General features: G+C 37.5%; 1 protein-coding gene across 1 annotated transcript in view; it reads right to left on the bottom strand.

Moving 5' to 3' along the window:
- The window catches only part of LOC121377589 (vacuolar protein 8-like), a 67,448-nt gene that overhangs the window by 23,775 nt on the left and 17,768 nt on the right, over positions 1–25,905 (bottom strand). Inside the window, exons 2-4 of the mRNA XM_041505648.1 lie at positions 2,739–2,973; positions 1,504–1,626; positions 328–447 (exon numbers count right to left, since the gene is read on the bottom strand). Coding sequence (XP_041361582.1) covers positions 328–447; positions 1,504–1,626; positions 2,739–2,973 — 478 coding nt within the window. The remainder of the gene's footprint in view (positions 1–327; positions 448–1,503; positions 1,627–2,738; positions 2,974–25,905) is intronic.

The raw sequence follows: 25,905 nt of genomic DNA on the forward strand, positions 1-25,905 counted from the left end.
GGCAGCCATCTTGGATTTTTGTCTAAAAGTGAACTTTATTGTATGTATACATGTTTTTTAGATGGGTCCCAGTGACCCAGCCTTTAATATTTTCTCCAACTGGCCTGTAATATGGAGAGACAGAGAGAGTAGATTGTGGAGGAACTTTAGCAGGGCAGGATCTAACCAGTAACATGTGAAGCTTATAGGAGGGTCAAGACTTGCTTCCCTGGAAAATGTATTAAAAAAAACAAAACATTTGCTTGAGCAGGGATGGTTTTGACCCCTAAAAACCACCCCTGCACACGCTCCAATATAATGACTATTTAAGAATTAATTGTATGTTACCTGGACCATTTAAAGCGAAGTTGCTGACGGCCAGAGATGCCGTTTTCTGAACAAGAACATCGCTTGACTTCAACAGTTCAACAAGAGGCTGGGCCATGCTTTCTGTTAGTGGAGCTTGCACTGAAATTAAAAAAACAAAACCCATTAATGCTGAAGTCTGAACTGCCACTCTGCCTGTACCTCCCTCCCTCCCTCACACTCACACACACACACACACACACACACACACACCACCACACACACACACACACACACACACACACACACACACACACACACACACACACACACACACACACACACACACACTCACTCACTCACTCACTCACTCACTCACTCACTCACTCACTCACTCTCTCTCTCACTCACTCACTCACTCACTCACTCACTCACTCACTCACTCACTCACTCTCTCTCTCACAGTCCATCTATCAATCTTTTATTAAAACAATTAATGGGTCTCCAATTGCAATGTCATTTCTCCAAGCGGACTGTATTTAACAGTTATCTCCCTTACAACTAAAACCAATCTTTTATAAAACATGTATCCTCCCTATTATTAATAATTAATTATGTTTACAGGTGTACTAAACAGGTGTAACTAACTTAGCTAAATTTGCCTATTGAATATAGAAACAGAAATACAAACAAAATTAAATTAAATTAAATTAAATTAATAAATTAAGTGAAAAGAAGTAATTAAATTAAATTAAATTAAATTAAATACATAAATATATAAAAATAATAAATGAATAAATAAATAAAACATTTTTTTTTTTTTTAAATAATTTAAAACAAAATTTACTTTAAAAAAAAAATATTTATTAAAAAAAATTACTAAATAAAATAAAAATAAAATAAAATTGTTAAAACAAAATAAAAATGAAACGAAACAAAATGAAATGCAAAAAAAAATTAAAAATTAGAAAACAATAAAACTGGCTGAACAGTTCCACTGGAATTATGGTGTATAAACTAAACTACGTACTTCTCTCACTAATGAAAACAATAAAACTGACTGGAATTATGGTGTATAAACTAAACTACATACTTCTCTCGCTAATGAAAACAATAAAACTGACTGGAGTTATGGTGTATAAACTAACTACGTACTTCTCTCGCTAATGAAAACAATAAAACTGACTGGAATTATGGTGTATAAACTAAACTACGTACTTCTTTCGCTAATTTCGACAAAACAGAGCGCAGCCGATCTCTGCAGCTCTTCGTTGTCGGAGTATGTGAGAATCTGGAGTGCGTGAAGGTGTTCATCCGATATCACCGGAACCTGGCCCGCATCTCAAGTAAACAACAGCAAACGTTAGCATCAAAACAACACAGGTGTTAATATGCTCTTCCAGTAAATGAATGAATGAATGTTTAACGACACCCCAGCATGAAAAACACATCGGTTATTGGGTGTCAAACGATGGTAATGCAAACAAAGTGATGATCAACATCAATATAAAAATTCAAGATTTAAACAAAAACACAGTGTAAAGAACTGTGCAAAAATACAAATATCACAGATAGATGCTGACTTTTACTCGAAATTTCAATTTTGTGTTCTATTGGCCATTCTCAAATTCAATCTGACACCCCTGCACCACGGTGCAGTTACAGCATGCGCAGGGGCTCTCCCAGTAAAACACAAATCGAACTATAGTGTGGTTAGTGAAACCACAGCAAATGTTAGCATCAAAACAACGCAGGCGTTAATACGCTCTTCCAGTAAAACACAAACCTAATTATTATGGTATGGAAGTGAAACACAGCGAATCTTAATCATAGCAAAACTAAAAACAAAAGATGCATGTACAACATAATGTAACAATGTATACATGATGAAATGTAACAATGTACACATGATGAAATGTAACAATGTAATGTAACATAATGTAATGTACACATAATGAAATGTAACATGATGCAATGTAACATGATGTAATGTACACATGATGAAATGTACACATGATGAAATGTAACATGATGTAATGTAACATGATGTAATGTACACATGATGAAATGTAACATGATGTAATGTACCATGATGTAATGTAACATGATGTAATGTACACATGATGAAATGTAACAATGTACATATGATGAAATGTACCAATGTTTATTGGAACATATTGTAATGTAACATAATGTAATGTAACATGATATAACGTAACATAATGTAATGTAACATGATATAATGTAACATGATATAATGCACAAATAATGTAATGTAACATAATGTAATATAACATGACAGGATAGTACATACCACGGCCTTTGATATACCAGTCGTGGTGCACTGGCTGGAACGAGAAATAGTCCATTGAGCCCACTGACCATGCATCAAGCTACGTACCCCACATCAATTAGATTCACAAACTAATGTGGGGGGGGTTTCACAAACTAACCTGTTTCTAGATAACTGAGTAGATTTTCCACTGCTATTTTTTCACTGTCTAACAGCATGGTTCCATACTCTTCGCCATTCAAACTGTTCCCGTTTGGTGGAACCTGGACACAGCCGCACGTGACGATACACAAACAGTACTGGAGAATTCTGCGGAGCAACGAGATCAGTTCCTCCACGGGACTTGGCTTCGGACGCTCGATACGGATGTCAAACTCCTTCATAGTTTCCGTGTGCTGGAAAATAAAAATAGAAAATGTTTATTATCCACATGGTTCATCATAACTGAGTTAATAAAAAAGGAAAATCATACGAAGCACATGTGTATTAACAAGTGTAATGATGTAATTTGGGGAAGCGACGTCACAACACGAGGCACTGGTTTGTAAATTTGTTAGACCCTATAGGGTACATATTACATTAGAAAAAAAAAGAGTAAAGTTTGTTTTATTTAACGATGCCGCTAGAGCACATTGATTTTTTATCTTATCATCGGCTATTGGACGTCAAACATATGGTCATTCAGACTCTGTTTTTAGAGGAAACCCGCTGTCGCCACATAGGCTACTCTTTTTACAACAGGCAGCAAGGGATCTTTTATTTGCGCTTCCCACAGGCAGGATAGCACAAAGCATGACTTTGTTGAACCAGTTATGGATCACTGGTCAGTGCAAGTGGTTTACACCTACCCATTGAGCCTTGCGGAGCACTCACTCAGGGTTTGGAGTCGGTATCTGGATTAAAAATCCCATGCCTCGACTGGGATCCGAACCCAGTACCTACCAGCCTGTAGACCGATGAATTACTTGCAGAATGCTTGTTGATAAGGGAACTGTTTGACATGCCCATATCAACTGACGTGTCAGACAACTCCACCTGGACCCAGTCTTGTTTAACGACACCACTAGAGCACACTGATTTATTAACCATCGACTATCGGTTGTCAAACATTTGGCAATTTTGACATTTACTCTTAGAGAGGAAACCCGCTACATTTTTCCATTAGCAGCAAAGGATATTTTAAGCAGCCACCTGTATTAAGAGGCCATATTTTTATTCTCCCAAATCATCTACCGTAATCTAGTATAAACTAAACTTGTATTAAGCAACTGCCTGTTTTAAGAGGCCACATTTTTACTCTCCCAAATCATCTAATCTAGTATAAACTGACCTGTATTAAACAACCACCTGTGTTTAAAGGACATACATGTATCTTTATTCTCCCAAATCACCTAATCTAGTATAAACTGACCTGTATTAAACAACCACCTGTGTTAAGAGGCCACAATTTTATTCTCCTAAATCAACTAATCTAGCATAAACTGACCTGTATTAAACAACCACCTGTGTTAAGAGGCCACATTTTTATTCTCCTAAATCATATAATCTAGTATAAACTAAACCTGTATTAAGCAACCACCTGTGTTACAAGGACACATTTTTATTCTCCCAAACCATCTAATATAGTATAAACTGCCCTGTATTAAGAGGCATACCATGGCCCTGATATACTTGTATGTTGGGTACTGGTTCAAATGTAAATATCCTAGTCAGAATGAGTAATTAAATTAACTGGACGTTCAACAGGCAATTGAAATATACTACCAAGAATGAGTCACTAATTTAAGGTTAATACATGTACATGATGCTGAAGAAAGGAAGGAAATGTTTTATTTAACAACACACTCAACACATTTATTTATGGTTATATGGCTTTGAATATGTGGTTAAAAACCACACAGATATTGAGAGAGGAAACCCACTGTCGCCACGTTATTGGCTACTCTTTTCGATTGGCAGCAAGGGATCCCACAGACAGGATAGTACATACCACGGCCTTTGTTACACCAGTTGTGGAGCACTGGCTGGATCAAGAAATAGCCCAAAGGAACCACCGATGGATGATGCCAAAGTTACGAAGCCTGTTTTTGTTAACCATAGGTGTTTAAACATTATAAATGCTCGAAGTTACATGCGTCTAAGACAAAAACAGACATGTTCACTTGCTGGTAAACATCTCTTTAAAAACAAAAACAAAATAAAATATCATTTTTTTAAGTTGAATCATTCAGTATATACCTAAAGCATACTGCATAAATTGAAATTAAATATTTCTTTTGACAAAAAAAAAAACTATATTAAGATACTAATTCAAATTATTCTTTCATTTAAACTAAAAAAAAAATTCAATTTAACTGCTAGGTGGTTTTGGGTTTTTTAACACCCTTGGTGGTGTTGAGGTTAAGCCATCCGACATAAGGCTGGTAGGTACTGGGTTCACATCCTGGAACCGGCTCCCATCCCAGAGCAAGTTTTAACGACTCAGTGGGTAGGTGTAAGACCACTACACCATCTTCTCTCTCACTAACCATTAACCAACTAATAACTCTGTTGTTTGCCCAGATAGATGAGCTGTGTGCCCAACACAGCATGCTTGAACCTTAATTAGACATAAGCACAAAAAAAAGTATAAACGAATGAATGAATGTTTTTGTTTAGGATTTGTTTTGTTTGTTTTGTTTTGTTTTGTTTTTGTTTTCTATTTATGTACTTAAATACTTTATTTACGCAGAATCAAATTTTTATGATTTAATGAAAATTAGTCAGTTCCCGAACATTTATTTTTGCGAATCCCCCCCCCCCCCATCTCTCCCCCCATAAAAAAATTAATTATACAAGTAGCTTTAACATCATTTTTCAATTCACATATTATATAAAATAGTTTAACAAGTACATATTCAACAAATGGTTTTACCTTTCTTGAAGACTTTTGCCTTGGCTTAAACCTGTGTGTATCGCCTGCATCTTTGTTTTACAAGACTAAGAACTACTGTTAATAAACACATGTTTCGGTGCGACAGGTGTGTACAGGCAAATAATTCTTTTTTCATACAAACAAGTGAAAAATAGTTCAGTGGTTAGAACACTCACCTGAGGTACTAGCAACAGTTATCTGTAAACAGCAACCTGGTAGGCCATCGGTCTACAGGCTGGTAGGTACTGGGTTCGGATCCCAGTCGAGGCATGGGATTTTTAATCCAGATACTGACTCCAAACCCTGAGTGAGTGTTCCGCAAGGCTCAGTAGGTAGGTGTAAACCACTTGCACCGACCAGTGATCCATAACTGGTTCAACAAAGGCCATGGTGTGTGCCATCCTGCCTGTGAGAAGCGCAAATAAAAGATCCCTTGCTGCTAATCGGAAGAGTAGCCCATGTAGTGGCGACAGTGGGTTTCCTCTCAAAATCTGTGTGGTCCTTAACCATATGTCTGATGCCATGTAACCGTAAATAAAATGTGTTGAGTGCGTCATTAAATAAAACATTCCTTTCTTTTCTTTCTTTGATTTAAAAGGAAGGAAAGAAAGGAAATGTTTTATTTTACGACGCACTCAACACATTTTATTTACGGTTATATGGCATCGGAGAACTCTTTGATTTAAAGTGCTAGAACAGGTACTTATACTAACTGTCAGCTGAAGGTGGTATTACACGACAGGCTGTCTCTTTCAACCTGATCAGGTCGCCATTCTAACCTTCACAGGATAAACTGAATCCCTCAAGGCAGTACCTGGTAATTTCCTACATACATGAAACTGTCAACTAAAGCCGGTATTACGGGAACAGGTGTGACGTTATTGAACAGGTGATTATATTCTTCATGATTGTCTTTCTCTACAGCCCAGTGGTAAAGCGTTCACTTGATGCACAGATCCCCGTTGGGCTATTTCTCACTCTAGCCAGTGCACCATGACTGGTATATCAAAGGCCGTGGTATGTGTTATCCTGTCTGTGGGATGGTGAATATAAAATATCCTTTGCTGCTTGGCATATATACTACATGACTGTCTCTCTACAGGATGAGTACCACCAAATAAAACCCCACAGAGGACAATGTTAACATGTGTGTGGTTAAAGTTAAAAAGTTTGTTTTCTTTAACACCACCACCAGAGCACATTGATTTAGTAATCATCGGCTATTGAATGTCAAACATTTGGTAATTTTAACATATAGTCTTAGAGAGAAAACATGCTATATTTTATATCTTTTATAGGCACCATCCCACAGACAGGATAGTACATACCATGGCTTTTGTTACACCATTTGTGGAGCACTGGCTGGAATGAGAAATAGCCCAATGGGTCCAGCAATGGGGATCGACCCTAGACTGACCGTGCATCGAGCGAATGCTTTACGACTGGCCTATGTCCTGCCCCCATGGGGGTGGAGGTAATTTTATTATACATTTTTAGAATATTGGAAATATGCACATTAAGTATCATATATTTTTAAGGCTATTTCTAACTCAAGCCAGTGCACCACGACTGGTACATCAAAGTCCATGGCATGTGCTATCCTGTCTGTGGGATGGTGCATATAAAAGATCCCTTGCTGCTAATCGAAAAGAGTAGCCCATGAAGTGGCGACAGTGGGTTTCCTCTCTCAATATCTGTGTGGTCTATAACCATATATCTGAGTGCGTCGTTAAATAAAACATTTCCTTCTTTCATATATTTTTAAAGGACGTGCAGCTCTGCTACTTGCCAAATTTGCAAATTGCGAATTTTAAACAAAACTAGTGAATTTGATTTTGATTTGGCAAAATAACTCCATGTAATAATTGATATTTTAATGGCAAATAATGGTGGATTTTTACAAATTTTTAACTTTAATAAATAATTTGACAAAATATTTTGCACACCAAATCCTTGCCATGAAACATTTTTTTAAGACCATTAAAATCTTTTCTTTTTTATAAAAAAAAACAGGCACCGATAAACTGGTGAATATCTAGTTTGTTTGTTTTTTACGGTCTTAATGGGACACTAAGGCATATTTTTTACTATTATAGCTGTTTTGGATAACTGAAATCATACTTAACCTAGATTTTATTGTTTATATTATCTATTTCCGTACATTCGAAGTCGTATTGGTCATCCTGGTGTTTTTAATATCACAAAATGCATTTCTCATATTTTTAAAACCGTGTGTGCATCTGAGAAGTAACAGTTACGGTGTCGAGTTTTAGTCTATGTTTTAGAGGGTATTTCACCATTTCAAAGTCACAGACTCATGTTCCACTCAATTGTAACTTTATCCAAATGTGTTACAGGTTTGTAGATTAACTAAACTTTGTGTTAATTTTCACGGGTTAAAACTAGGGTCTGTCCCTTTAATCTTAGCAGTTTTGTTATTTTACTTTTATTGTGTCTGCAAATCTCAGCTGTCAGAAGTATACTGGACATCATTAATAAAATTCCGTCTGTGTTAGCCTTACTGATAATTAGCGCTGTTCCTGATGGATCCGAGATAATTACTGGGGTCACCCAATGGTCATTCATTTTGATAACAGTGGACACTGGTCACAACAAAGGAGGTCTACATCTGCTGTAAACATTTACATTTAAACAGCTTAATTAAAGAGACGGTCACAACTTTTTATGACACAGTTAAAGCTGCACCTATTCATCATGATTCAAAACAAAAACATACAAACGGCGAAACGCAACCGTAATGATCATTTGTTTTACACTATTTCAGTATTTGGCAAATATTACCTTTTAAATGTTACAGTTCATGCATATATATGTATATGTATATATATATATATATATTTTTAATTTATTCCCTTTTTTTTTCTTTCTCTCTTCCCCTCCCCCCCCCCCCCCCCCACCCCCTCCCAGGGTAGCCTAGTGATGATATTACATAGGACTGATTGACAATTTTCTTTTTCTCCACCCCTGATCTAATGTTGAAAAAAATCACATTTGTTTAACGACACCACTAGAGCACATTGATTAATCAATTATTGGCTATTGGATGTCAAACATTTAGTAATATTCTGACGCCTGACACAGTCATCAGAGGAAACCCACTACATTTTCTAATGCAGAACGGGATCTTTTATATGCACTTTCCTACAGACAGGAAAGCACATACCACCAGCATTTGCCCAGTTGTGGTGCACTGGTTGGAACGAGAAAAACTCCTAAAAAAGTCGAATGGATTCACCGAGGTGGTTCAATCCTGCGACGCGAGACTACTGGAATCCTGTGTTTTCAGCCATAGCAATTAAGACAGTTTAGTTATATAAAAATAGATAATATATTATGTATTTGCCAAAAACCTTTAAAATTAAGCCTTGCAAAGGCCTTTAAAAAAATAATAATAAAAACTAAATTAATTAAATATGAAAACAATAACTTAAACCTTTGGGTATGCTGGAGGCAAGACTAACGATAGATACTTGTACATAAAAAAATATTTTAGACAAAAATTGATACTGAGATACTAAAAAAATTACAATGTCCAGAAATTATTTGGTTGTAGTTATAATCATATTCTAAGCAAAAAAAAACAAACAACATAAATAAATAAATTGTAAATATTAGCGGAAAACCTTTTAAAATGACTACAAACTCGGAACAGTCCTTCAAAAAAATACTTTTTTAAAATTAATTAAAGGGACAGACCCTAGTTTCAACCAGTGCAAATTAACACTAAGGTTAGTTTATCTACAGACCTCAAACACATTTGGATAAAGTTAAAATTGAGTAAAACATGAGTCTGTGACTTTGAAATGGTGAAATACCCTCTAAAAATAGACTAAAACTCGATTCCATAACTGTTACTTCTCAGACGCACGTGCGTTTTTTAAAATATGAGAAATGCATTTTGTGATATTAAAAACACCAGGATGACCAAAAACACTTTGAATGTACGGAAATGGATAATCTAAACAATAAAATCTAAGTAAAGTATGATTTAAGTTATCAAAAATGGCTGTAATAGTAAAAAATATGCCTTAAGTGTTTAAAACCTAGGGTATGTCCCTTTAAATAAATACAACCGGCCTCGGTGGCGTCGTGGCAGGCCATCGGTCTACAGGCTGGTAGGTACTGGGTTCGGATCCCAGTCGAGGCATGGGATTTTTAATCCAGATACCGACTCCAAACCCTGAGTGAGTGCTCCGCAAGGCTCAATGGGTAGGTGTAAAACCACTTGCACCGACCAGTGATCCATAACTGGTTCAACAAAGGCCATGGTTTGTGCTATCCTGCCTGTGGGAAGCGCAAATAAAAGATCCCTTGCTGCCTGTCGTAAAGAAGAGTAGCCTATGTGGCGACAGCGGGTTTCCTCTAAAAACAGTGTCAGAATGACCATATGTTTGACATCCAATAGCCGATGATAAGATTAAAAATCAATGTGCTCTAGTGGCGTCGTTAAATAAAACAAACTTTACTTTTTTAAATAAATACAAAAACAATAACTTACACCTTTGGGTATGCTGGAGGCAAGACTAACAATAGAGATATATATCACATCAGCGTATTATCAGTGTATAAATACACACGTGTATATGACCTGACAGTGACCATCAGCATGTACAGTTATGAATGTATGTCACTTTTATTATGGCTGTAACACATTACAACCGACTAGGTGGCCAGTATTAACAGTGTGTGACCCGGTTCTTTTGTTAAGGTAACATAATAAATTTGTATTGATGTCTACTTGTGACCTACTTCCCACAATCCAATCAAACGGGCTGTCTGGCATGACCAATGCCTGTTGGTGTTATGTATAGGTATAGTCAACACACACAAAAAAAGGAAGTTAAAGTCTGTTTTGTTTAACGACACCACTAGAGCACATTGAGTAATTAATCATCAGCTATTGGATGTGAAACATTTGGTATATTTTAACAGTCTTAGACAACCTGGTACATTTTTCAATTAGCAGCAAGGGATCTTTTATATGCATCATCCCACAGACAGGATAGCACATACCATGACCTTTGAATATACCAATCTTACAGTGTTAGCTCTGGCACTTGCCAAATTCACTAATTATGAATTTTAAAAGCATTTGGCAAAAAAATTACATGTAATAATTGACATTTTGTCAATGAATATATCGGCGTTTCTGCTATTTTTTTACGTTTAATAGATAATTTTGCTAAATTTTCTTCTCACCCAGAGCTAGTCCTGTATTAGAGAGGAAACCCGCTACATTTTTCCATTAGTGGCGAGGGATCTTTTATATCCACCATATCACAGACAGGATAGCACATACCACAGACTTTGATATACCAGTCATGATGCAATGGCTGGAACGACAGGAATTGATCCTAGACCAACCGCACATCAAGTGAGCACAATAAATAAATAAAAAAAAAAAAAAAAAAAAAAAAAAAAAATGTTGTTTGACGGCGGTACCCACAAAATCTGACCTAGGCATGGCTAACAGGAAACAAAAGATGAAGTTAGTTTTGTTTAACAACACCACTGGAGCACATCGAGTAATTGATCACTGGCCATTGGTATTTAAACATTTGGTAATTCTGATATTGAAAGACTGCATGTCAGATTTACCAAATGTTTGACATCCAGTAGTTGATAGGGAGGTTAATAAATCAATGTGCTCTAGTGGTATCGTTAAACAAAACAAACGTTTTTCTTTCATAATAACAATGCTCATTTTTGTTATCTGACAAATGAATTAAGTAATTAAGTTATTAAGTAATTAATTGTTCCTTCATGCAGTTTCTTTTTTTTTCTTGAGTATGAAACATTACTAAACACAGTATGTCCCAACTGAAAGCTGGTTAGTTTGTGATCTAAATTAACATGCAAATACTTTAAAGCATAATCTCTTTGATGGCTCAGTTAAGATACAAAGTTCCACATTTCATCATACAGGGTACTATTTGTAGGCCATAAGAAAGAAAGAAATGTTTTATTTAATGACGCACTCAACACATTTTATATATTGTTATATGGTGTCGGACATATGGTTAAGGACCACACAGATATTGAGAGAGAAAACCCGCTGTCGCCACTTCATGGGCTACTTTTTTCGATTAGCAGCAAGGGATCTTTTATATGCACCATCTCATAGACAGGATAGTACATACCATGGCCTTTTCTTACACCAGTTGTGGAGCACTGGCTGGAATGAGAAATAGCCCAATGGGTCCACCGACGGGGATCGATCCTAGACCGACCACTGGGCTGCGTCCTGCTCCTTCAGTAGAGACTGTGTCCTCCCCACCCAATGAGGGTGGGTGTAGTAAATTATCATATAAGGTGGGGGCAGTAAATAGACATTAAGAGTGGATGTACAAAAACTATACACCACTAGAGCACATTTATTTATTAATCATTGGCTATTGGATATCAAACACTTGGCAACTTTGACATAGTCTTAGAGACGAAACCCGTTACATTTTTCCATTCGTAGCAAGTGATCTTTTATATGCACCATCCCATATCAAAGCTGTGGCATCTACTATCCTGTCTGTGGGATGGTGCGTATAATAGATCTCATGCTACTAATGGAAAAATGTAGCGGATTTACTCTCTACGACTGTGTCAAAATCACCATATGTTTGTCATCCAGTAGCTGATGATTAATAAATCAATGGGTTCTAGTGGTGTCGTTAAACAAAACAAACCTTAAAGTTGGTCTCAAATTCAATATGTTCCCTTATTTCATACCATCAGTATACGATAATATAAAGCACATGTATACGAAAAAGGATTGGCCAAAATATTGTTGTTCTTTATCCTTTTGAGTACGTGTTTTATTCTTCAAAGGTATTGAGTTAAGTGTTCCCATCTATATAATAGGCTTATTGTGTACTGGAGGTTTACACCAACTCTGGACAACCACCAGGCTACTATTTCTATAGTAAGCTATGTATTCGGGCATTTCTGGGTCAATGCCCGAATACATGCACTAGCCTGTACTTACATGTATTACTGACCTTCGTTTTTTTTCTTCATTATTTAATTTCCATTTATCAATAGTGATGTACATGTCCCAATTCTAGGTCACTTCCTAAGCTGTGTTTTTCTTAAAACACCTCAGCACATTTTAAACTCAACTGTATGCATGGCGTGTTAACATACACATATACATGTAAAATTATTACAGTAATCAACAGTAGTATTCAGGTTAAAATAACAGATTTTAGTTTTTAAAATTAAAAGTTTATTTTTGTTTAACGACACCACTAGAGCACACTGATTTATTAATCATCGTCTATTGGATGTCAAACATTTGGTAATTTTGACATATAGTCTTAGAGAGGAAACCCACTACATTTTTGCATCAGTAGCAATTAAGGGCTTATTGCAGCTAGTGCACCACAAAAGGTATATAAAAGGCCATGGTTTGTGCTATCCTGTCTGTGGGATGGTGAATATAAAAGTTCCCTTGCTACCAACTGAAAACATTTAGGTTTCCTCTCTAAGACTTAATGTCAGAATTACCAAATGTTTGACATCCAATAGCTGATGACTAATTAATCAATGTGCTCTAGTGGTGTTGTTTAACAAAACAAACTTTATAATACCAATCAGGGTCGAGATGTAGCCAGGTGGTAATGCGCTCGCCTGATGCGGTCTAGGATTGATCCCCATCGGTGTGGCCACTGGACTATTTCTTGTTTCAAACCAGTACACCACGACTGGAATATCAAAGTGTGTGGTATGTGCTGTTCTGTATGTTGGATGAAAGATCCCTTGCTACCAATGGAAACATTTAGCTCAGGTTTTCTCTCTAAGACTATACATGCATACCTGAATTACCAAATGACTGACATCTAGTAATCAAAGGGTGGGATGTAGCCCAGTGGTAAAGCGCTCGCTTGACATGCGATCGGTCTGGGATCGATCCCCGTCGGTGGGCCCATTGGGCTATTTCTCGCACCAGCCAGTGCACCACGACTGGTATATCAAATGCTATGGTATGTGTTATTCTGTCTGTGGTATGGTGCATATAAAAGATCCCTTGCTGCTAATCAAAAGGAGTATCCCATGAAGTGACAACAGTGGGTTTCCTCTCTCAATATCTGTGTGGTCTTTAACCATATGTTCAATGCCATATAACTGTAAATACAATGTCTTGAGTGCGTCATTAAATAAAACATTTCCTTTCTCTCTAAGACTATACATGAATGTCTGAATTACCAAATGATTAACATCAATGTCCTCTAGTAACCAATGTCCTCTAGTAACCAATGTCCAATGTCCTCTAGTAATCAATGTCCTCTAGTAACCAATGTCCTCTAGTAACCAATGTCCAATGTCCTCTAGTAATCAATGTCCTCTAGTAACCAATGTCCTCTAGTAACCAATGTCCAATGTCCTCTAGTAATCAATGTCCTCTAGTAACCAATGTCCTCTAGTAACCAATGTCCTCTAGTAACCAATGTCCAATGTCCTCTAGTAACCAATGTCCTCTAGTAATCAATGTCCAATGTCCTCTAGTAACCAATGTCCTCTAGTAACCAATGTCCTCTAGTAACCAATGTCCAATGTCCTCTAGTAATTAATGTCCTCTAGTAACCAATGTCCTCTAGTAACCAATGTCCAATGTCCTCTAGTAACCAATGTCCTCTAGTAACCAATGTCCTCTAGTAATCAATGTCCAATGTCCTCTAGTAACCAATGTCCTCTAGTAATCAATGTCCAATGTCCTCTAGTAACCAATGTCCAATGTCCTCTAGTAACCAATGTCCTCTAGTAATCAATGTCCAATGTCCTCTAGTAACCAATGTCCTCTAGTAACCAATGTCCTCTAGTAATCAATGTCCAATGTCCTCTAGTAACCAATGTCCTCTAGTAACCAATGTCCTCTAGTAACCAATGTCCAATGTCCTCTAGTAACCAATGTCCTCTAGTAATCAATGTCCAATGTCCTCTAGTAACCAATGTCCTCTAGTAACCAATGTCCTCTAGTTTCTAGTAACCAATGTCCTCTAGTAATCAATGTCCAATGTCCTCTAGTAACCAATGTCCTCTAGTAACCAATGTCCTCTAGTAACCAATGTCCAATGTCCTCTAGTAACCAATGTCCTCTAGTAACCAATGTCCAATGTCCTCTAGTAACCAATGTCCTCTAGTAACCAATGTCCTCTAGTAACCAATGTCCTCTAGTAATCAATGTCCAATGTCCTCTAGTAACCAATGTCCTCTAGTAACCAATGTCCAATGTCCTCTAGTAATCAATGTCCTCTAGTAACCAATGTCCTCTAGTAACCAATGTCCTCTAGTAATCAATGTCCAATGTCCTCTAGTAATCAATGTCCTCTAGTAACCAATGTCCTCTAGTAACCAATGTCCTCTAGTAACCAATGTCCAATGTCCTCTAGTAACCAATGTCCTCTAGTAACCAATGTCCAATGTCCTCTAGTAACCAATGTCCTCTAGTAACCAATGTCCTCTAGTAACCAATGTCCAATGTCCTCTAGTAACCAATGTCCAATGTCCTCTAGTAACCAATGTCCTCTAGTAACCAATGTCCAATGTCCTCTAGTAACCAATGTCCTCTAGTAACCAATGTCCTCTAGTAACCAATGTCCAATGTCCTCTAGTAACCAATGTCCTCTAGTAATCAATGTCCTCTAGTAATCAATGTCCAATGTCCTCTAGTAACCAATGTCCTCTAGTAACCAATGTCCAATGTCCTCTAGTAACCAATGTCCTCTAGTAACCAATGTCCAATGTCCTCTAGTAACCAATGTCCTCTAGTAATCAATGTCCAATGTCCTCTAGTAACCAATGTCCTCTAGTAACCTAGTAACCAATGTCCTCTAGTAACCAATGTCCAATGTCCTCTAGTAACCAATGTCCTCTAGTAATCAATGTCCAATGTCCTCTAGTAACCAATGTCCTCTAGTAATCAATGTCCTCTAGTAACCAATGTCCAATGTCCTCTAGTAACCAATGTCCTCTAGTAACCAATGTCCTCTAGTAACCAATGTCCAATGTCCTCTAGTAACCAATGTCCTCTAGTAACCAATGTTCTCTAGTAATCAATGTCCTCTAGTAACCAATGTCCTCTAGTGGTGTCATTAAACAAACCAAACTTTTTCTTTTATACATGTAAATCCACAAAATGCTTTTTTTTTAATTCTAAAAATACACGTACCTCTGAGAAGTAATGCTTATCACTTCAGACAAGCTCTCATTTCACTCTCTTATATCTTTATCTAGGTTTGTACATTAACCAAACTCAAGTGTCCATTTTCATGGGCTGAAACTTTTGTGACTTTTTAAACAAATATTGTTTTCTTTCTGTTTCATACACATGAACCACAAGCTTTTATACACCTCTGTTGGATTCCAACGCCATATAACCATAAATAAAATGTGTTGAGTGTGTCGTTAAATAAAACATTTCATCTGTTGGACAGAACACTTATAATTTTGAAATGCTGATAAAACATCACACAAAGATAATGTATTGCGCACACCTGTACATAAAATCATTACTGCACGTGTACAATATGATATTTAGAACACACTAAAGGAATAAATTTACATAAATAAAATGTTCCTTATTGAATATCTGCTATCTCCCCAACAGCTGTTTCTTTTAATAATATGGTCAGGTGGAGATGTAATTAATGTGACATACTTATCAATTACAGGTGCCATTGTATTCAGGTTGATCTCAGTGGTACAGAGTTTGCTTGATATGCGGCCGAGCGAGGGGTGAGACGTAGCCCTGTGGTAAAGCGCACACCTGATGCACGGTCGGTTTAGAATCGATCCCCATTGGTGGCCACATTGGGCTATTTCTCGTTCCAGCCAGGGCACCACGACTGATATATCAAAGGCAGTGATATGTGCTATCCTGTCTTTGGGATGGTGCATATAAAAGATCCCTTGCTACTAATGGAAACAAATGTGGGTTTCATCTCTATGACTGTGTCAAAATGACCATATGTTTGACATCCAATAGCCGATGATTAATAAGTCAATGTGCTCTAGTGGTGTCGTTAAACAAAGCAAACTTTTTTGATGTACGGTTGGTTTGGGATCAATTCCTGTCAGTGGGCCTATTGGGCTATTTCTTGTTCCAGCCAGTGCACCATGACTGGTATATCAGAACCTGTGGTATGTGCTACCCTGTCTATGAGATGGTGTCGTTAAACAAAACAAACTTTAACAAAATTTATATTCAGATAGGGGTGTGATCTAACTAGCTTAGTGGGTAGATTGCTTGCCTGAGGTACTTTGGTTGCAGGATTAAGTTTGTTTTGTTTAATGACACCACTAGAGCACATTGTTTTATTAATCATTGGCTACTGGATGTCAAACATTTGGTAATTTTGACACATAGTCTTAGAAAGGAAACCCGCTACATTTTTCCTTTAGTAGCAAGGGATGTTTTATGTGCACCATCCCACAGACAAGATAACACATACCATGGTCTTTGATATACCAGTCATGGTGCACTGGCTGGAACGAGAAATAGCCCAATGGGCCCACTGACAAGGATCGATCCTAGACTGACCACGCATCAGCTGAACGCTTTACCACTGGATTAGACCTACTACATGTAGTGGACCCATTTTCAGATTGATTTTTATTCCATCCCAACCAGTGTTCCACAACTGGCATATCAAAGGCTGTGGTTTGTGTGCTGTCCTGTCTGCTAATGGAAAACCATTAAAGTAGGTTTCCTCTGAATCAGACTAAGAGTCCAAATTATCAAATCTTTGACATCCAGTAGTTGATGGCTAATAAATCAATGTGCTCTAGTGGTGTTGTTAAAGAATATAAACTTTAACAACTAGAGCTGGGTGGTATACTACTGCACATACCATTTCGTATCGGTATAATGTCAATACTGATTTAGTATACCGCGCAAATTTTAAAACATTGAAATTTCGGTATTGAAAAATGTTATCTGCCATTTGGTAAAGCACTAACAGTATATCTGACAAACGCACAATAGCTGAAAAGAAGAAAGAGATGAGGGCCTTGTGTATGGAATTTTATTTTATTTTGACGAAATTGGCACTTGAGACTTAACTCAGGCATGTATTTAAAGCCGAGAATACCAAAAATACCGTTCGATGTCGGTATCAGTATTGGTAGCAGTATTTTATCAATACCAAATACTGTACTGATACCGAGGTAAATCACCAAAAAAATACCGATATCGATACCAATACCAAATACCGTACTGATACCGAGGTAAATCACCAAAAAAATACCGATATCGATACCAATACCAAATACCGTACTGATACCGAGGTAAATCACCAAAAAAAATACCGATATCGATACCAATACCAAATACCGTACTGATACCGAGGTAAATCACCAAAAAAATACCGATATCGATACCAATACCAAATACCGTACTGATACCGAGGTAAATCACACAAAAAAAATACCGATATCGATACCAATACCAAATACCGTACTGATACCGAGGTAAATCACACAAAAAAATACCGATATCGATATCAATACCAAATACCGTACTGATACCGAGGTAAATCACCAAAAAAATACCGATATCGATACCAATACCAAATACCGTACTGATACCGAGGTAAATCACCAAAAAAAATACCGATATTGATATCAATACCAAATACCGTACTGATATCGAGGTAAATCACCAAAAAAATACCGATATCGATACCAATACCAAATACCGTACTGATACCGAGGTAAATCACCAAAAAAAATACCGATATCGATACCAATACCAAATACCGTACTGATACCGAGGTAAATCACCAAAAAAAATACCGATATCGATACCAATACCAAATACCGTACTGATACCGAGGTAAATCACACAAAAAAATACCGATATCGATAACAATACCAAATACCGTACTGATACCGAGGTAAATCACCAAAAAAATACCGATATCGATACCAATACCAAATACCGTACTGATACCGAGGTAAATCACCAAAAAAATACCGATATCGATACCAATACCAAATACCGTACTGATACCGAGGTAAATCACCAAAAAAATACCGAGATCGATACCAATACCAAATACCGTACTGATACCGAGGTAAATCACCAAAAAAATACCGACATCGATACCAATACCAAATACCGTACTGATACCGAGGTAAATCACCAAAAAAATACCGACATCGATACCAATACCAAATACCGTACTGATACCGAGGTAAATCACCAAAAAAATACCGATATCGATATCAATACCAAATACCGTACTGATACCGAGGTAAATCACCAAAAAAATACCGATATCGATATCAATACCAAACCTGAAATGCCAATACTGTCCTGCTTTATTAAGAGCCCTCTATCTGTTGACTAAAACATTTCATATAAAAAATAGAAGTAGGTAGATGCCATCTGGCTTTTAGATGGATAAGTTTACGCTGAGGGCTGTTTAACTGTGTACAGGTAAGTGTGTCACCCAATAAGCATAGATCTGATAATTATGTGAGAACGATCTTCTCAGTAATTAAGACATATCACTCAGGCAAATCTGTAATTTTCTGTGACCTATTTTTCATTCACGCGTTAACTTCATGACATCTTTTACAGGAACATAAAATTGTAAGGTAATGGGTTACCTGAATTTATTTTTGGTTGACCCACAAATGGGTTACGCCAATTTTCATTTCTCAAAGGCCTGTACTGTAATTAAGTCTGTGGTCGACATTTCATTTCATTTCAACTTATTTCCGTGCATATATCCAATTAAGATTTAAGCATGCTGTCCTGGGCACACCCCTCAGCTATCTGGGCTGTCTGTCCAGGACAGAGGGTTAGTTGTTAGTTGGTTAGTGGCTAGTGAGAGAGAAGAGGGTGTAGTGGCCTTACACCTACTCACTGAGCCCTTAAGAACTCACTCTGGGTTGTAGCTGGTACCGGGTTGCGAACTCTGTACCTACCAGCCTGTAGTCCGATGGCTTAACCACTGCGCCACTGAAATCTATAAAAATCTGTATTAAAAAAATTGGGTATGGCGTAATACCTGTTTTACCCTCTGGCAGAAACCCTGTTAAAAGTATACCATGCTACTAAAAGATAGCGGATTTGTTCTCCACGACATTACTTCACTCATTGCAAAATCTTATTCAACAAAACTACACTACATGTACATTACATTGGATCATTTGTACCCCAGTGGCAAAGTGTTTGCCTGATGTGCTGTCAATCTAAGATTGGAAGGAAGGAAATGTTTTATTTAACAACACGCTCAACACATTTTATTTACGGTTATATGGCGTCAGACATGTGGTTAAGGACTACACAGATATATAGAGAGAGGAAACACGCTGTCACCACTTCATGGGATACTCTTTTCGACTAGCAAGGGATTTTTTATGTGCACCATCCCACACAGGATAGTACATACAATGGCCTTTGTTACATCAGTCGTAATGCACTGGCTGGAACGAGAAATAGCCCAATGGGACCACCGACAGGGATCGATCCCAAACCGACCGCACATCAAGCAAGTGCTTTACAACTGGGCTACATCCCGCCCTGATATAGGCTATTTCTCATTCCAGCCAGTACTCCATGACTAGTGTAACAAAAGTCACGGTATGTACTATCCTGGCTAATCGTAAAGAGTAGCCCATTGCATGACGGCAGCAGGTCTCCTCTCTCATTAACATCTGTATGGTCCTTAAAAGGGACATACCCTAGTTTTTAAACACTAAGGCATATTTTTTACTATTAAGCCATGTTTGATAACTGAAATCATACTTACTTTGATTTTATGGTTTAGATTATCAATTTCCGTACATTGGTTGTGGTTTTGGTTATTCTGGGGTTTTTAATATTACAAAATGCATTTCTCATTACTTTTAAAAATGCAAGTGCGTCTGAGAAGTAACAGTTATGGAGTCAAGTTTTAGTCTATATTTAGAGGGTATTTCACCATTTCATAGTCACAGACTCATGTTTCACTCAAATGTAACTTTATCCAAATGTGTTACAGGTTTGTAGATTCACTAAACTTAGTGTTAATTTTCACGGGTTGAAACTAGGGTCTGTTCCTTTAACCAAATGTTTGACGCCATATAACCATAATTACAATGCGTTGATTGTGTTGTAAAATGAAACATTCCTTTCTTCCTATCACTGGGCTACATCCTGACCATCTGCTTGTGTTAACAGTCTAGGACAACATGTAGCTCAGGGTGAGCAGAAAATAACGCCAAACTACATGTGTATCTATTAAACTTTGAGAATTGAATAAAATCAGTTACTTTGTAACATGAAATTATTTTTCAAAATTAAAATAAAATTCACCAATTGATTTTAATATTTGCACTTTGAAAAACTGCCAACACAACATACATGTACATGGTATAAATTTTTATAGTCTATTCCATCGTCCCACAAAAACGTTTTTTGTAAATAATTTCAGTTATGTATGACGTAAGAAAAACAAAATGGTACCTAAACATTTATGGGAAATAACTAAAAAATACTATTTTTGTGTGCAATTTAGAAAACAAAGAAAGAAAGAAATGTTTTATTTAATGACGCTCTCAACACATTTCATTTACGGTTATATGGCATCAGACATATGGTTAAGAACCACACAGATATTGAGAGAGGAAACCCGCTGTTGCCACTTCACATGCTACTCTTTTCCATTAGCAGCAAGGGATCTTTTATATGCACCATCCCACAGACAGGGTAGTAGATACCACAGCCTTTGATATACCAGTCGTGGTGGACTGGCTGGAACGAGAAATAGCCCAATGGGCCCACTGACGGGGATCGATCCCACATTGACTGTGCATCGAGCGAGCACTGTACCACTGGGCTACGTCCCGCCCCTATTTAGAAAACAATTGGCTCAGAAATTTAAATAACTCGTAGTAAATTCCATAGTATGAAAAAATGGCATTCTCTGTCACAAGGACTATAGCTACATTTCTAAACACTCTACATACATACATGTTCACTTGTATATACATGTGTATGTATATTGATTGTCTGAGTGTACATGATAATGTGACTACTAAATGTGTAACACAGTGCAGAAATCTGTATAGTCAACACATGTGACTAATTGTCTGATGGAATTAGGATACATGTATTGATCATCTGCATTCTGGTGGCCTCGCTAGTGGTTATACCAGCGGATATATTTCATCTCATTTCAACTTATTTCCATGCTTATATCCAATTAAGGTTCAAGCATGCTGTCCTGGGCACACACCTCATTTCATTTCAACTTGGGGTTTTTTGTTCTTATATCCAATTATGGTTCAAGCACGCTGTCCTGGGCTCGCACATCATTTCATTTTAACTTACTTTCGTGTTTATATCCAATTAAGGTTCAAGCAAACTGTCCTGTCCTGGTCACACATTTCATTTCAACTTACTTTCATGCTTATATCCAATTATGGTTAAAGCAAGCTGTTCTGGGCACACACTTCTTTTCATTTCAACTTTTTTTTTCTTTTTCTTACATTCAATTATGGTTCAAGCATGCTGTCTTGGACACACACTTCATTTCATTTCAACTTATTTTCTTTGATTATATCCAGTTACGGTTCAAGCACGCTGACCTGTCCTGGTCACACATTTCATTTCAACTTACTTTCGTGCTTATATCCAATTAAGGTTCAAGCACACTGTTCTGGGCACACACTTCTTTTCATTTCCAATTTTTTTTTTTCTGCTTATTTAGGGGATAATATCAGTGTTTCGTTGTTAATTATACGGATTTATCACAAAATCTGGATTTAGGAATGAGACGAAGTGATAAATTTGTATAGTTAACAATGAAACACAGTGATATTATCCCTATTCTAATACTACAGCTACATGTATTAGGAGTATCTGTAAGCAATTTTATTGTGTTTTTATTAAAGAAATCCCACAAATATTAAAAACCTAATTATTTATTCTCCTTACTTACAATATTCAATGAAAACGCTTGTAGTAAATAAAAGTATGACATAATGTTTTTGTTTTTGTTTTCTTCACATGATGTCACTGAGCGAACCAAAGGCAAATTTATTGGTATTGTACGTAGTCTGTGTTTTGAACATGATTTATTGTACCGTAATACAGGATACACTAAAACAAATATTTTCGTTGGCTGTTAATTTCTGTTGCACGACATATGGCTATGATTGGACTTTACATTTGTGAGCGGTGTTTCAACCTCATATTGAATTATTTCGAAGAATTCGCCTGGTTTAATTTTGTACAAAATACACATTAATGGGGTAGGTTTACAAGTTTATAACTATTGCTAACATATTTTTACTTAAAGTTTTTATAAATACATAAAATAATATGTGTTTATTAAAGTGTAAGTTGGTTTGGGGTTTTTTTAGTGCGATATTTTAAAACAGTTAATGTTGTTTAAAATTGTGTTTAAAAAATCAAGTCATTTCCATCTTGTCTTCTTTATCAATTTTATTGTCCCCAAAAGTATGTTCCAAACAAAAATAAGGTACTTCAGATTGTGATATAATTATTTCTGAGGAACCTGCTTGCACCCTTTTGAGAACACAAACTAGAAGAGCAGACCACAAGACACATGCTGGTGACTGCTGCGATCGATCAGTGACCAGACCGTACTTGGGGTGGGTAAGGTGGGTGGGGTGCAAGTTAATTGCTGCTAACGAAGTGTTAAAAGTTGCAATGCCATAAAATAATAACAAAATAGTAACAATAACATCATTTTCATCTGAAGTTAGTAAAAAAACAATTAATTATTTATATCGACATTTAAATATGATGGAAGATGCGGAATTAATATACTAACAAAAACACCACACATAAGGCTAAGCATATCGGATGAGTTTTCAGAATTTTGTCATCTTGATAAATCCTGGTTGCCCATAACAGCATACATCTATCATCCGATTTATTACGAAAATTAACCAATGGAAAGAAGGCTTATTTGAAAGTTGTCCTGGGCACATACTTAATTTCATTTCAACTTATTTCCATGCTTATATCCAATTAAGGCTCAAGCATGCTGTCCTGGGCACACACCTCAGCTATTTGGGCTGTCTGTCCAGGACAGTCAGTTACCGGTAGTTGTTAGTGGTTAGTGAGAGAGAAAAGAGGGTGTAGTGGTTGTTTAAACTCGCTCTGGGTGGGAGCCGATACCTGGGTTGTGAACATTACACTACGACACCACCGAGGCCAGTCCAGCTGATATACATGTAAGCCTGGGCACTTAATTTCATTTCAACTTATTTTCTTCCTTATATCCAATTAAGGTTCAAGCACCTCAGCTATCTGTGCTGTATGTTCAGGACAGTGGGTTAGTTGTTAGTGAGAGAAAAGAGGGTGTAGTGGTTGTTTAAGCTCGCTCTGGGTCTGGAGCCGGTACCCGGACTGAGAACCCAGTACCTATACCAGCACTATGTCCAATGGCTTAACTACAACACCACCGAGACCAGTCCAGTTGATATACATGTAATCCTGGGGTCTATACCGTATTTGACAGGAAATAAGCCCATGGGGGACAAGACAACTCATTGTGAGCTTAGCATGGAGTGATTTCCTGTCAAATATGGTCATTCACTCAACTCTCTTTGGGCAAGGCGTAGGTCAGTGGTAAAGCGCCCATTTGATGCACGGTCAAGTTTGCGATCGATCTCCGTCAGTGGGCCCATTGGGCTATTTCTCACTCCAGCCAGTGCACCACAACTGGTCTATCAAAGGCTGTGGTATGTGCTATCCTTTTTATGGGATGGTGCATATAAAAGATCCCTTGCTGCCAATTGTAAAGAGTAGCCCATGAAGTGGCGACAGCTGGTTTCCTCCTTCAATATCTGTGTGGTCCTTAACCATATGTCTGATGCCATATAACCGTAAATAAAATGTATTGAGTGCATCGTTAAATAAAACATTTCCTTCCTTCCTTCTTCTCTCAACTCTCGTAATTTTGCAACCTCACTGTGCAATATACAAAATGACCTAGTGGTAAAGCGCTCGCCTGATGCACAGTCAGTCTGGGATCGATCCTCGTTCGTGGGCCCATTGGACTATTGCTTGTACCAGCCAATACACCACAGCTGGTACATCAAAAGCCATGGTATGTGCTACCCTGTTTGCAGAATGTGCATATAAAAGATCCCTAGCTCAGAATTACCAAATGGTTGACATCCAATTGTCGGCGGCAGGACGTAGCCCAGTGGTAAAACGTTCGCTTGATGCGCGGTCGGTCTAGGACACACTCAACACATTTTATTTACGGTTTCATGGCATCGGATATATGGTTACGGACTACACAGATATTGAGAGAGGAAACCGCTGTCGCCACTTCATGGGCTACTCATTTCGATTAGCAGCAAGGGATCTTTTATATGCACCATTTCAAAGACAGGATAGTACATACCATGGCCTTTGTTACACCAGTTGTGGAACACTGGCTGGAACGAGAAATAGCCCAAGGAGTCCACCGACGGAGATCGATCCTGGACCGACCGCGTATCAAGCGAATGCTTTACCACTGGGCTACGTCCCGCCCCCTATGATTATATGGCGTCAGTTTTATGGTTAAGGACCACACAGATATTGAGAGAGGAAATCCACTGTCACCACTTCAAAGGTTAGCAGCAAGGGATCTTTTATATGCACCATCTCACAGACAGGGTAGTACATCGAGCGAGTGCTTTACCACTAGGCTACGTCTCACCCTCTTGCTTAAAGAGAGCCCTGGGAATAATAGAGACCCTATAATTCACAACTCTGAAATCTTGCGGTGCAATGCAAAACACTGCGATGCAATGTTGCTTAAGATGTTTGTCTTATTTAAGGGCATCACTAGAGCACATTAATTTATTAATTTATTAATCATCCGCTATTGGATGTCAAACATTTGGTAATTCTGACATATAGTCTTAGAGAGGAAACCTGCCACATTTTTCCATTAGTAGCAAGGGATCTTTTATATGCACCATCCAACAGACAGGATAGCACATACCACGACCTTTGATATATCAGTCGTGATAAAAAAAGGAACATAATTTGCTTGAGCAGGGATGGGTTTCAACATCGAAACCCTTGTGCTCATAAAACGTTTAGAGTCTAGACTCAAGACTCTAATAGAGTAGTCTGAGACAGTAATGTCACGACAACGCCATACAAATTGTATGTGTGTGACGTTTTTAAAGATTGAGTCTGGACTCTAAAAGTTTTATAAGTACGGATCCTGTGGCCTATTTCAATATTGCTTAGTAAAGTCAGGAACATGGGGGCCGGATGTAGCCCAGTGGTAAAGTGTTCACTTGATGTGTGGTCGGTCCAGGATCAATCCCCGTCGGCGGACCCATTGGGCTATTTCTCGTTCCAGTCAGTGCTCCACAACTGGTTAACTAAGGCCATGGTATGTACTATCTTCTCTGTGGGATGATGCAT

The sequence above is a fragment of the Gigantopelta aegis genome, chromosome 7 (assembly GCF_016097555.1).
Source record: "Gigantopelta aegis isolate Gae_Host chromosome 7, Gae_host_genome, whole genome shotgun sequence".
Lineage (NCBI taxonomy): Eukaryota > Metazoa > Mollusca > Gastropoda > Neomphalida > Peltospiridae > Gigantopelta > Gigantopelta aegis.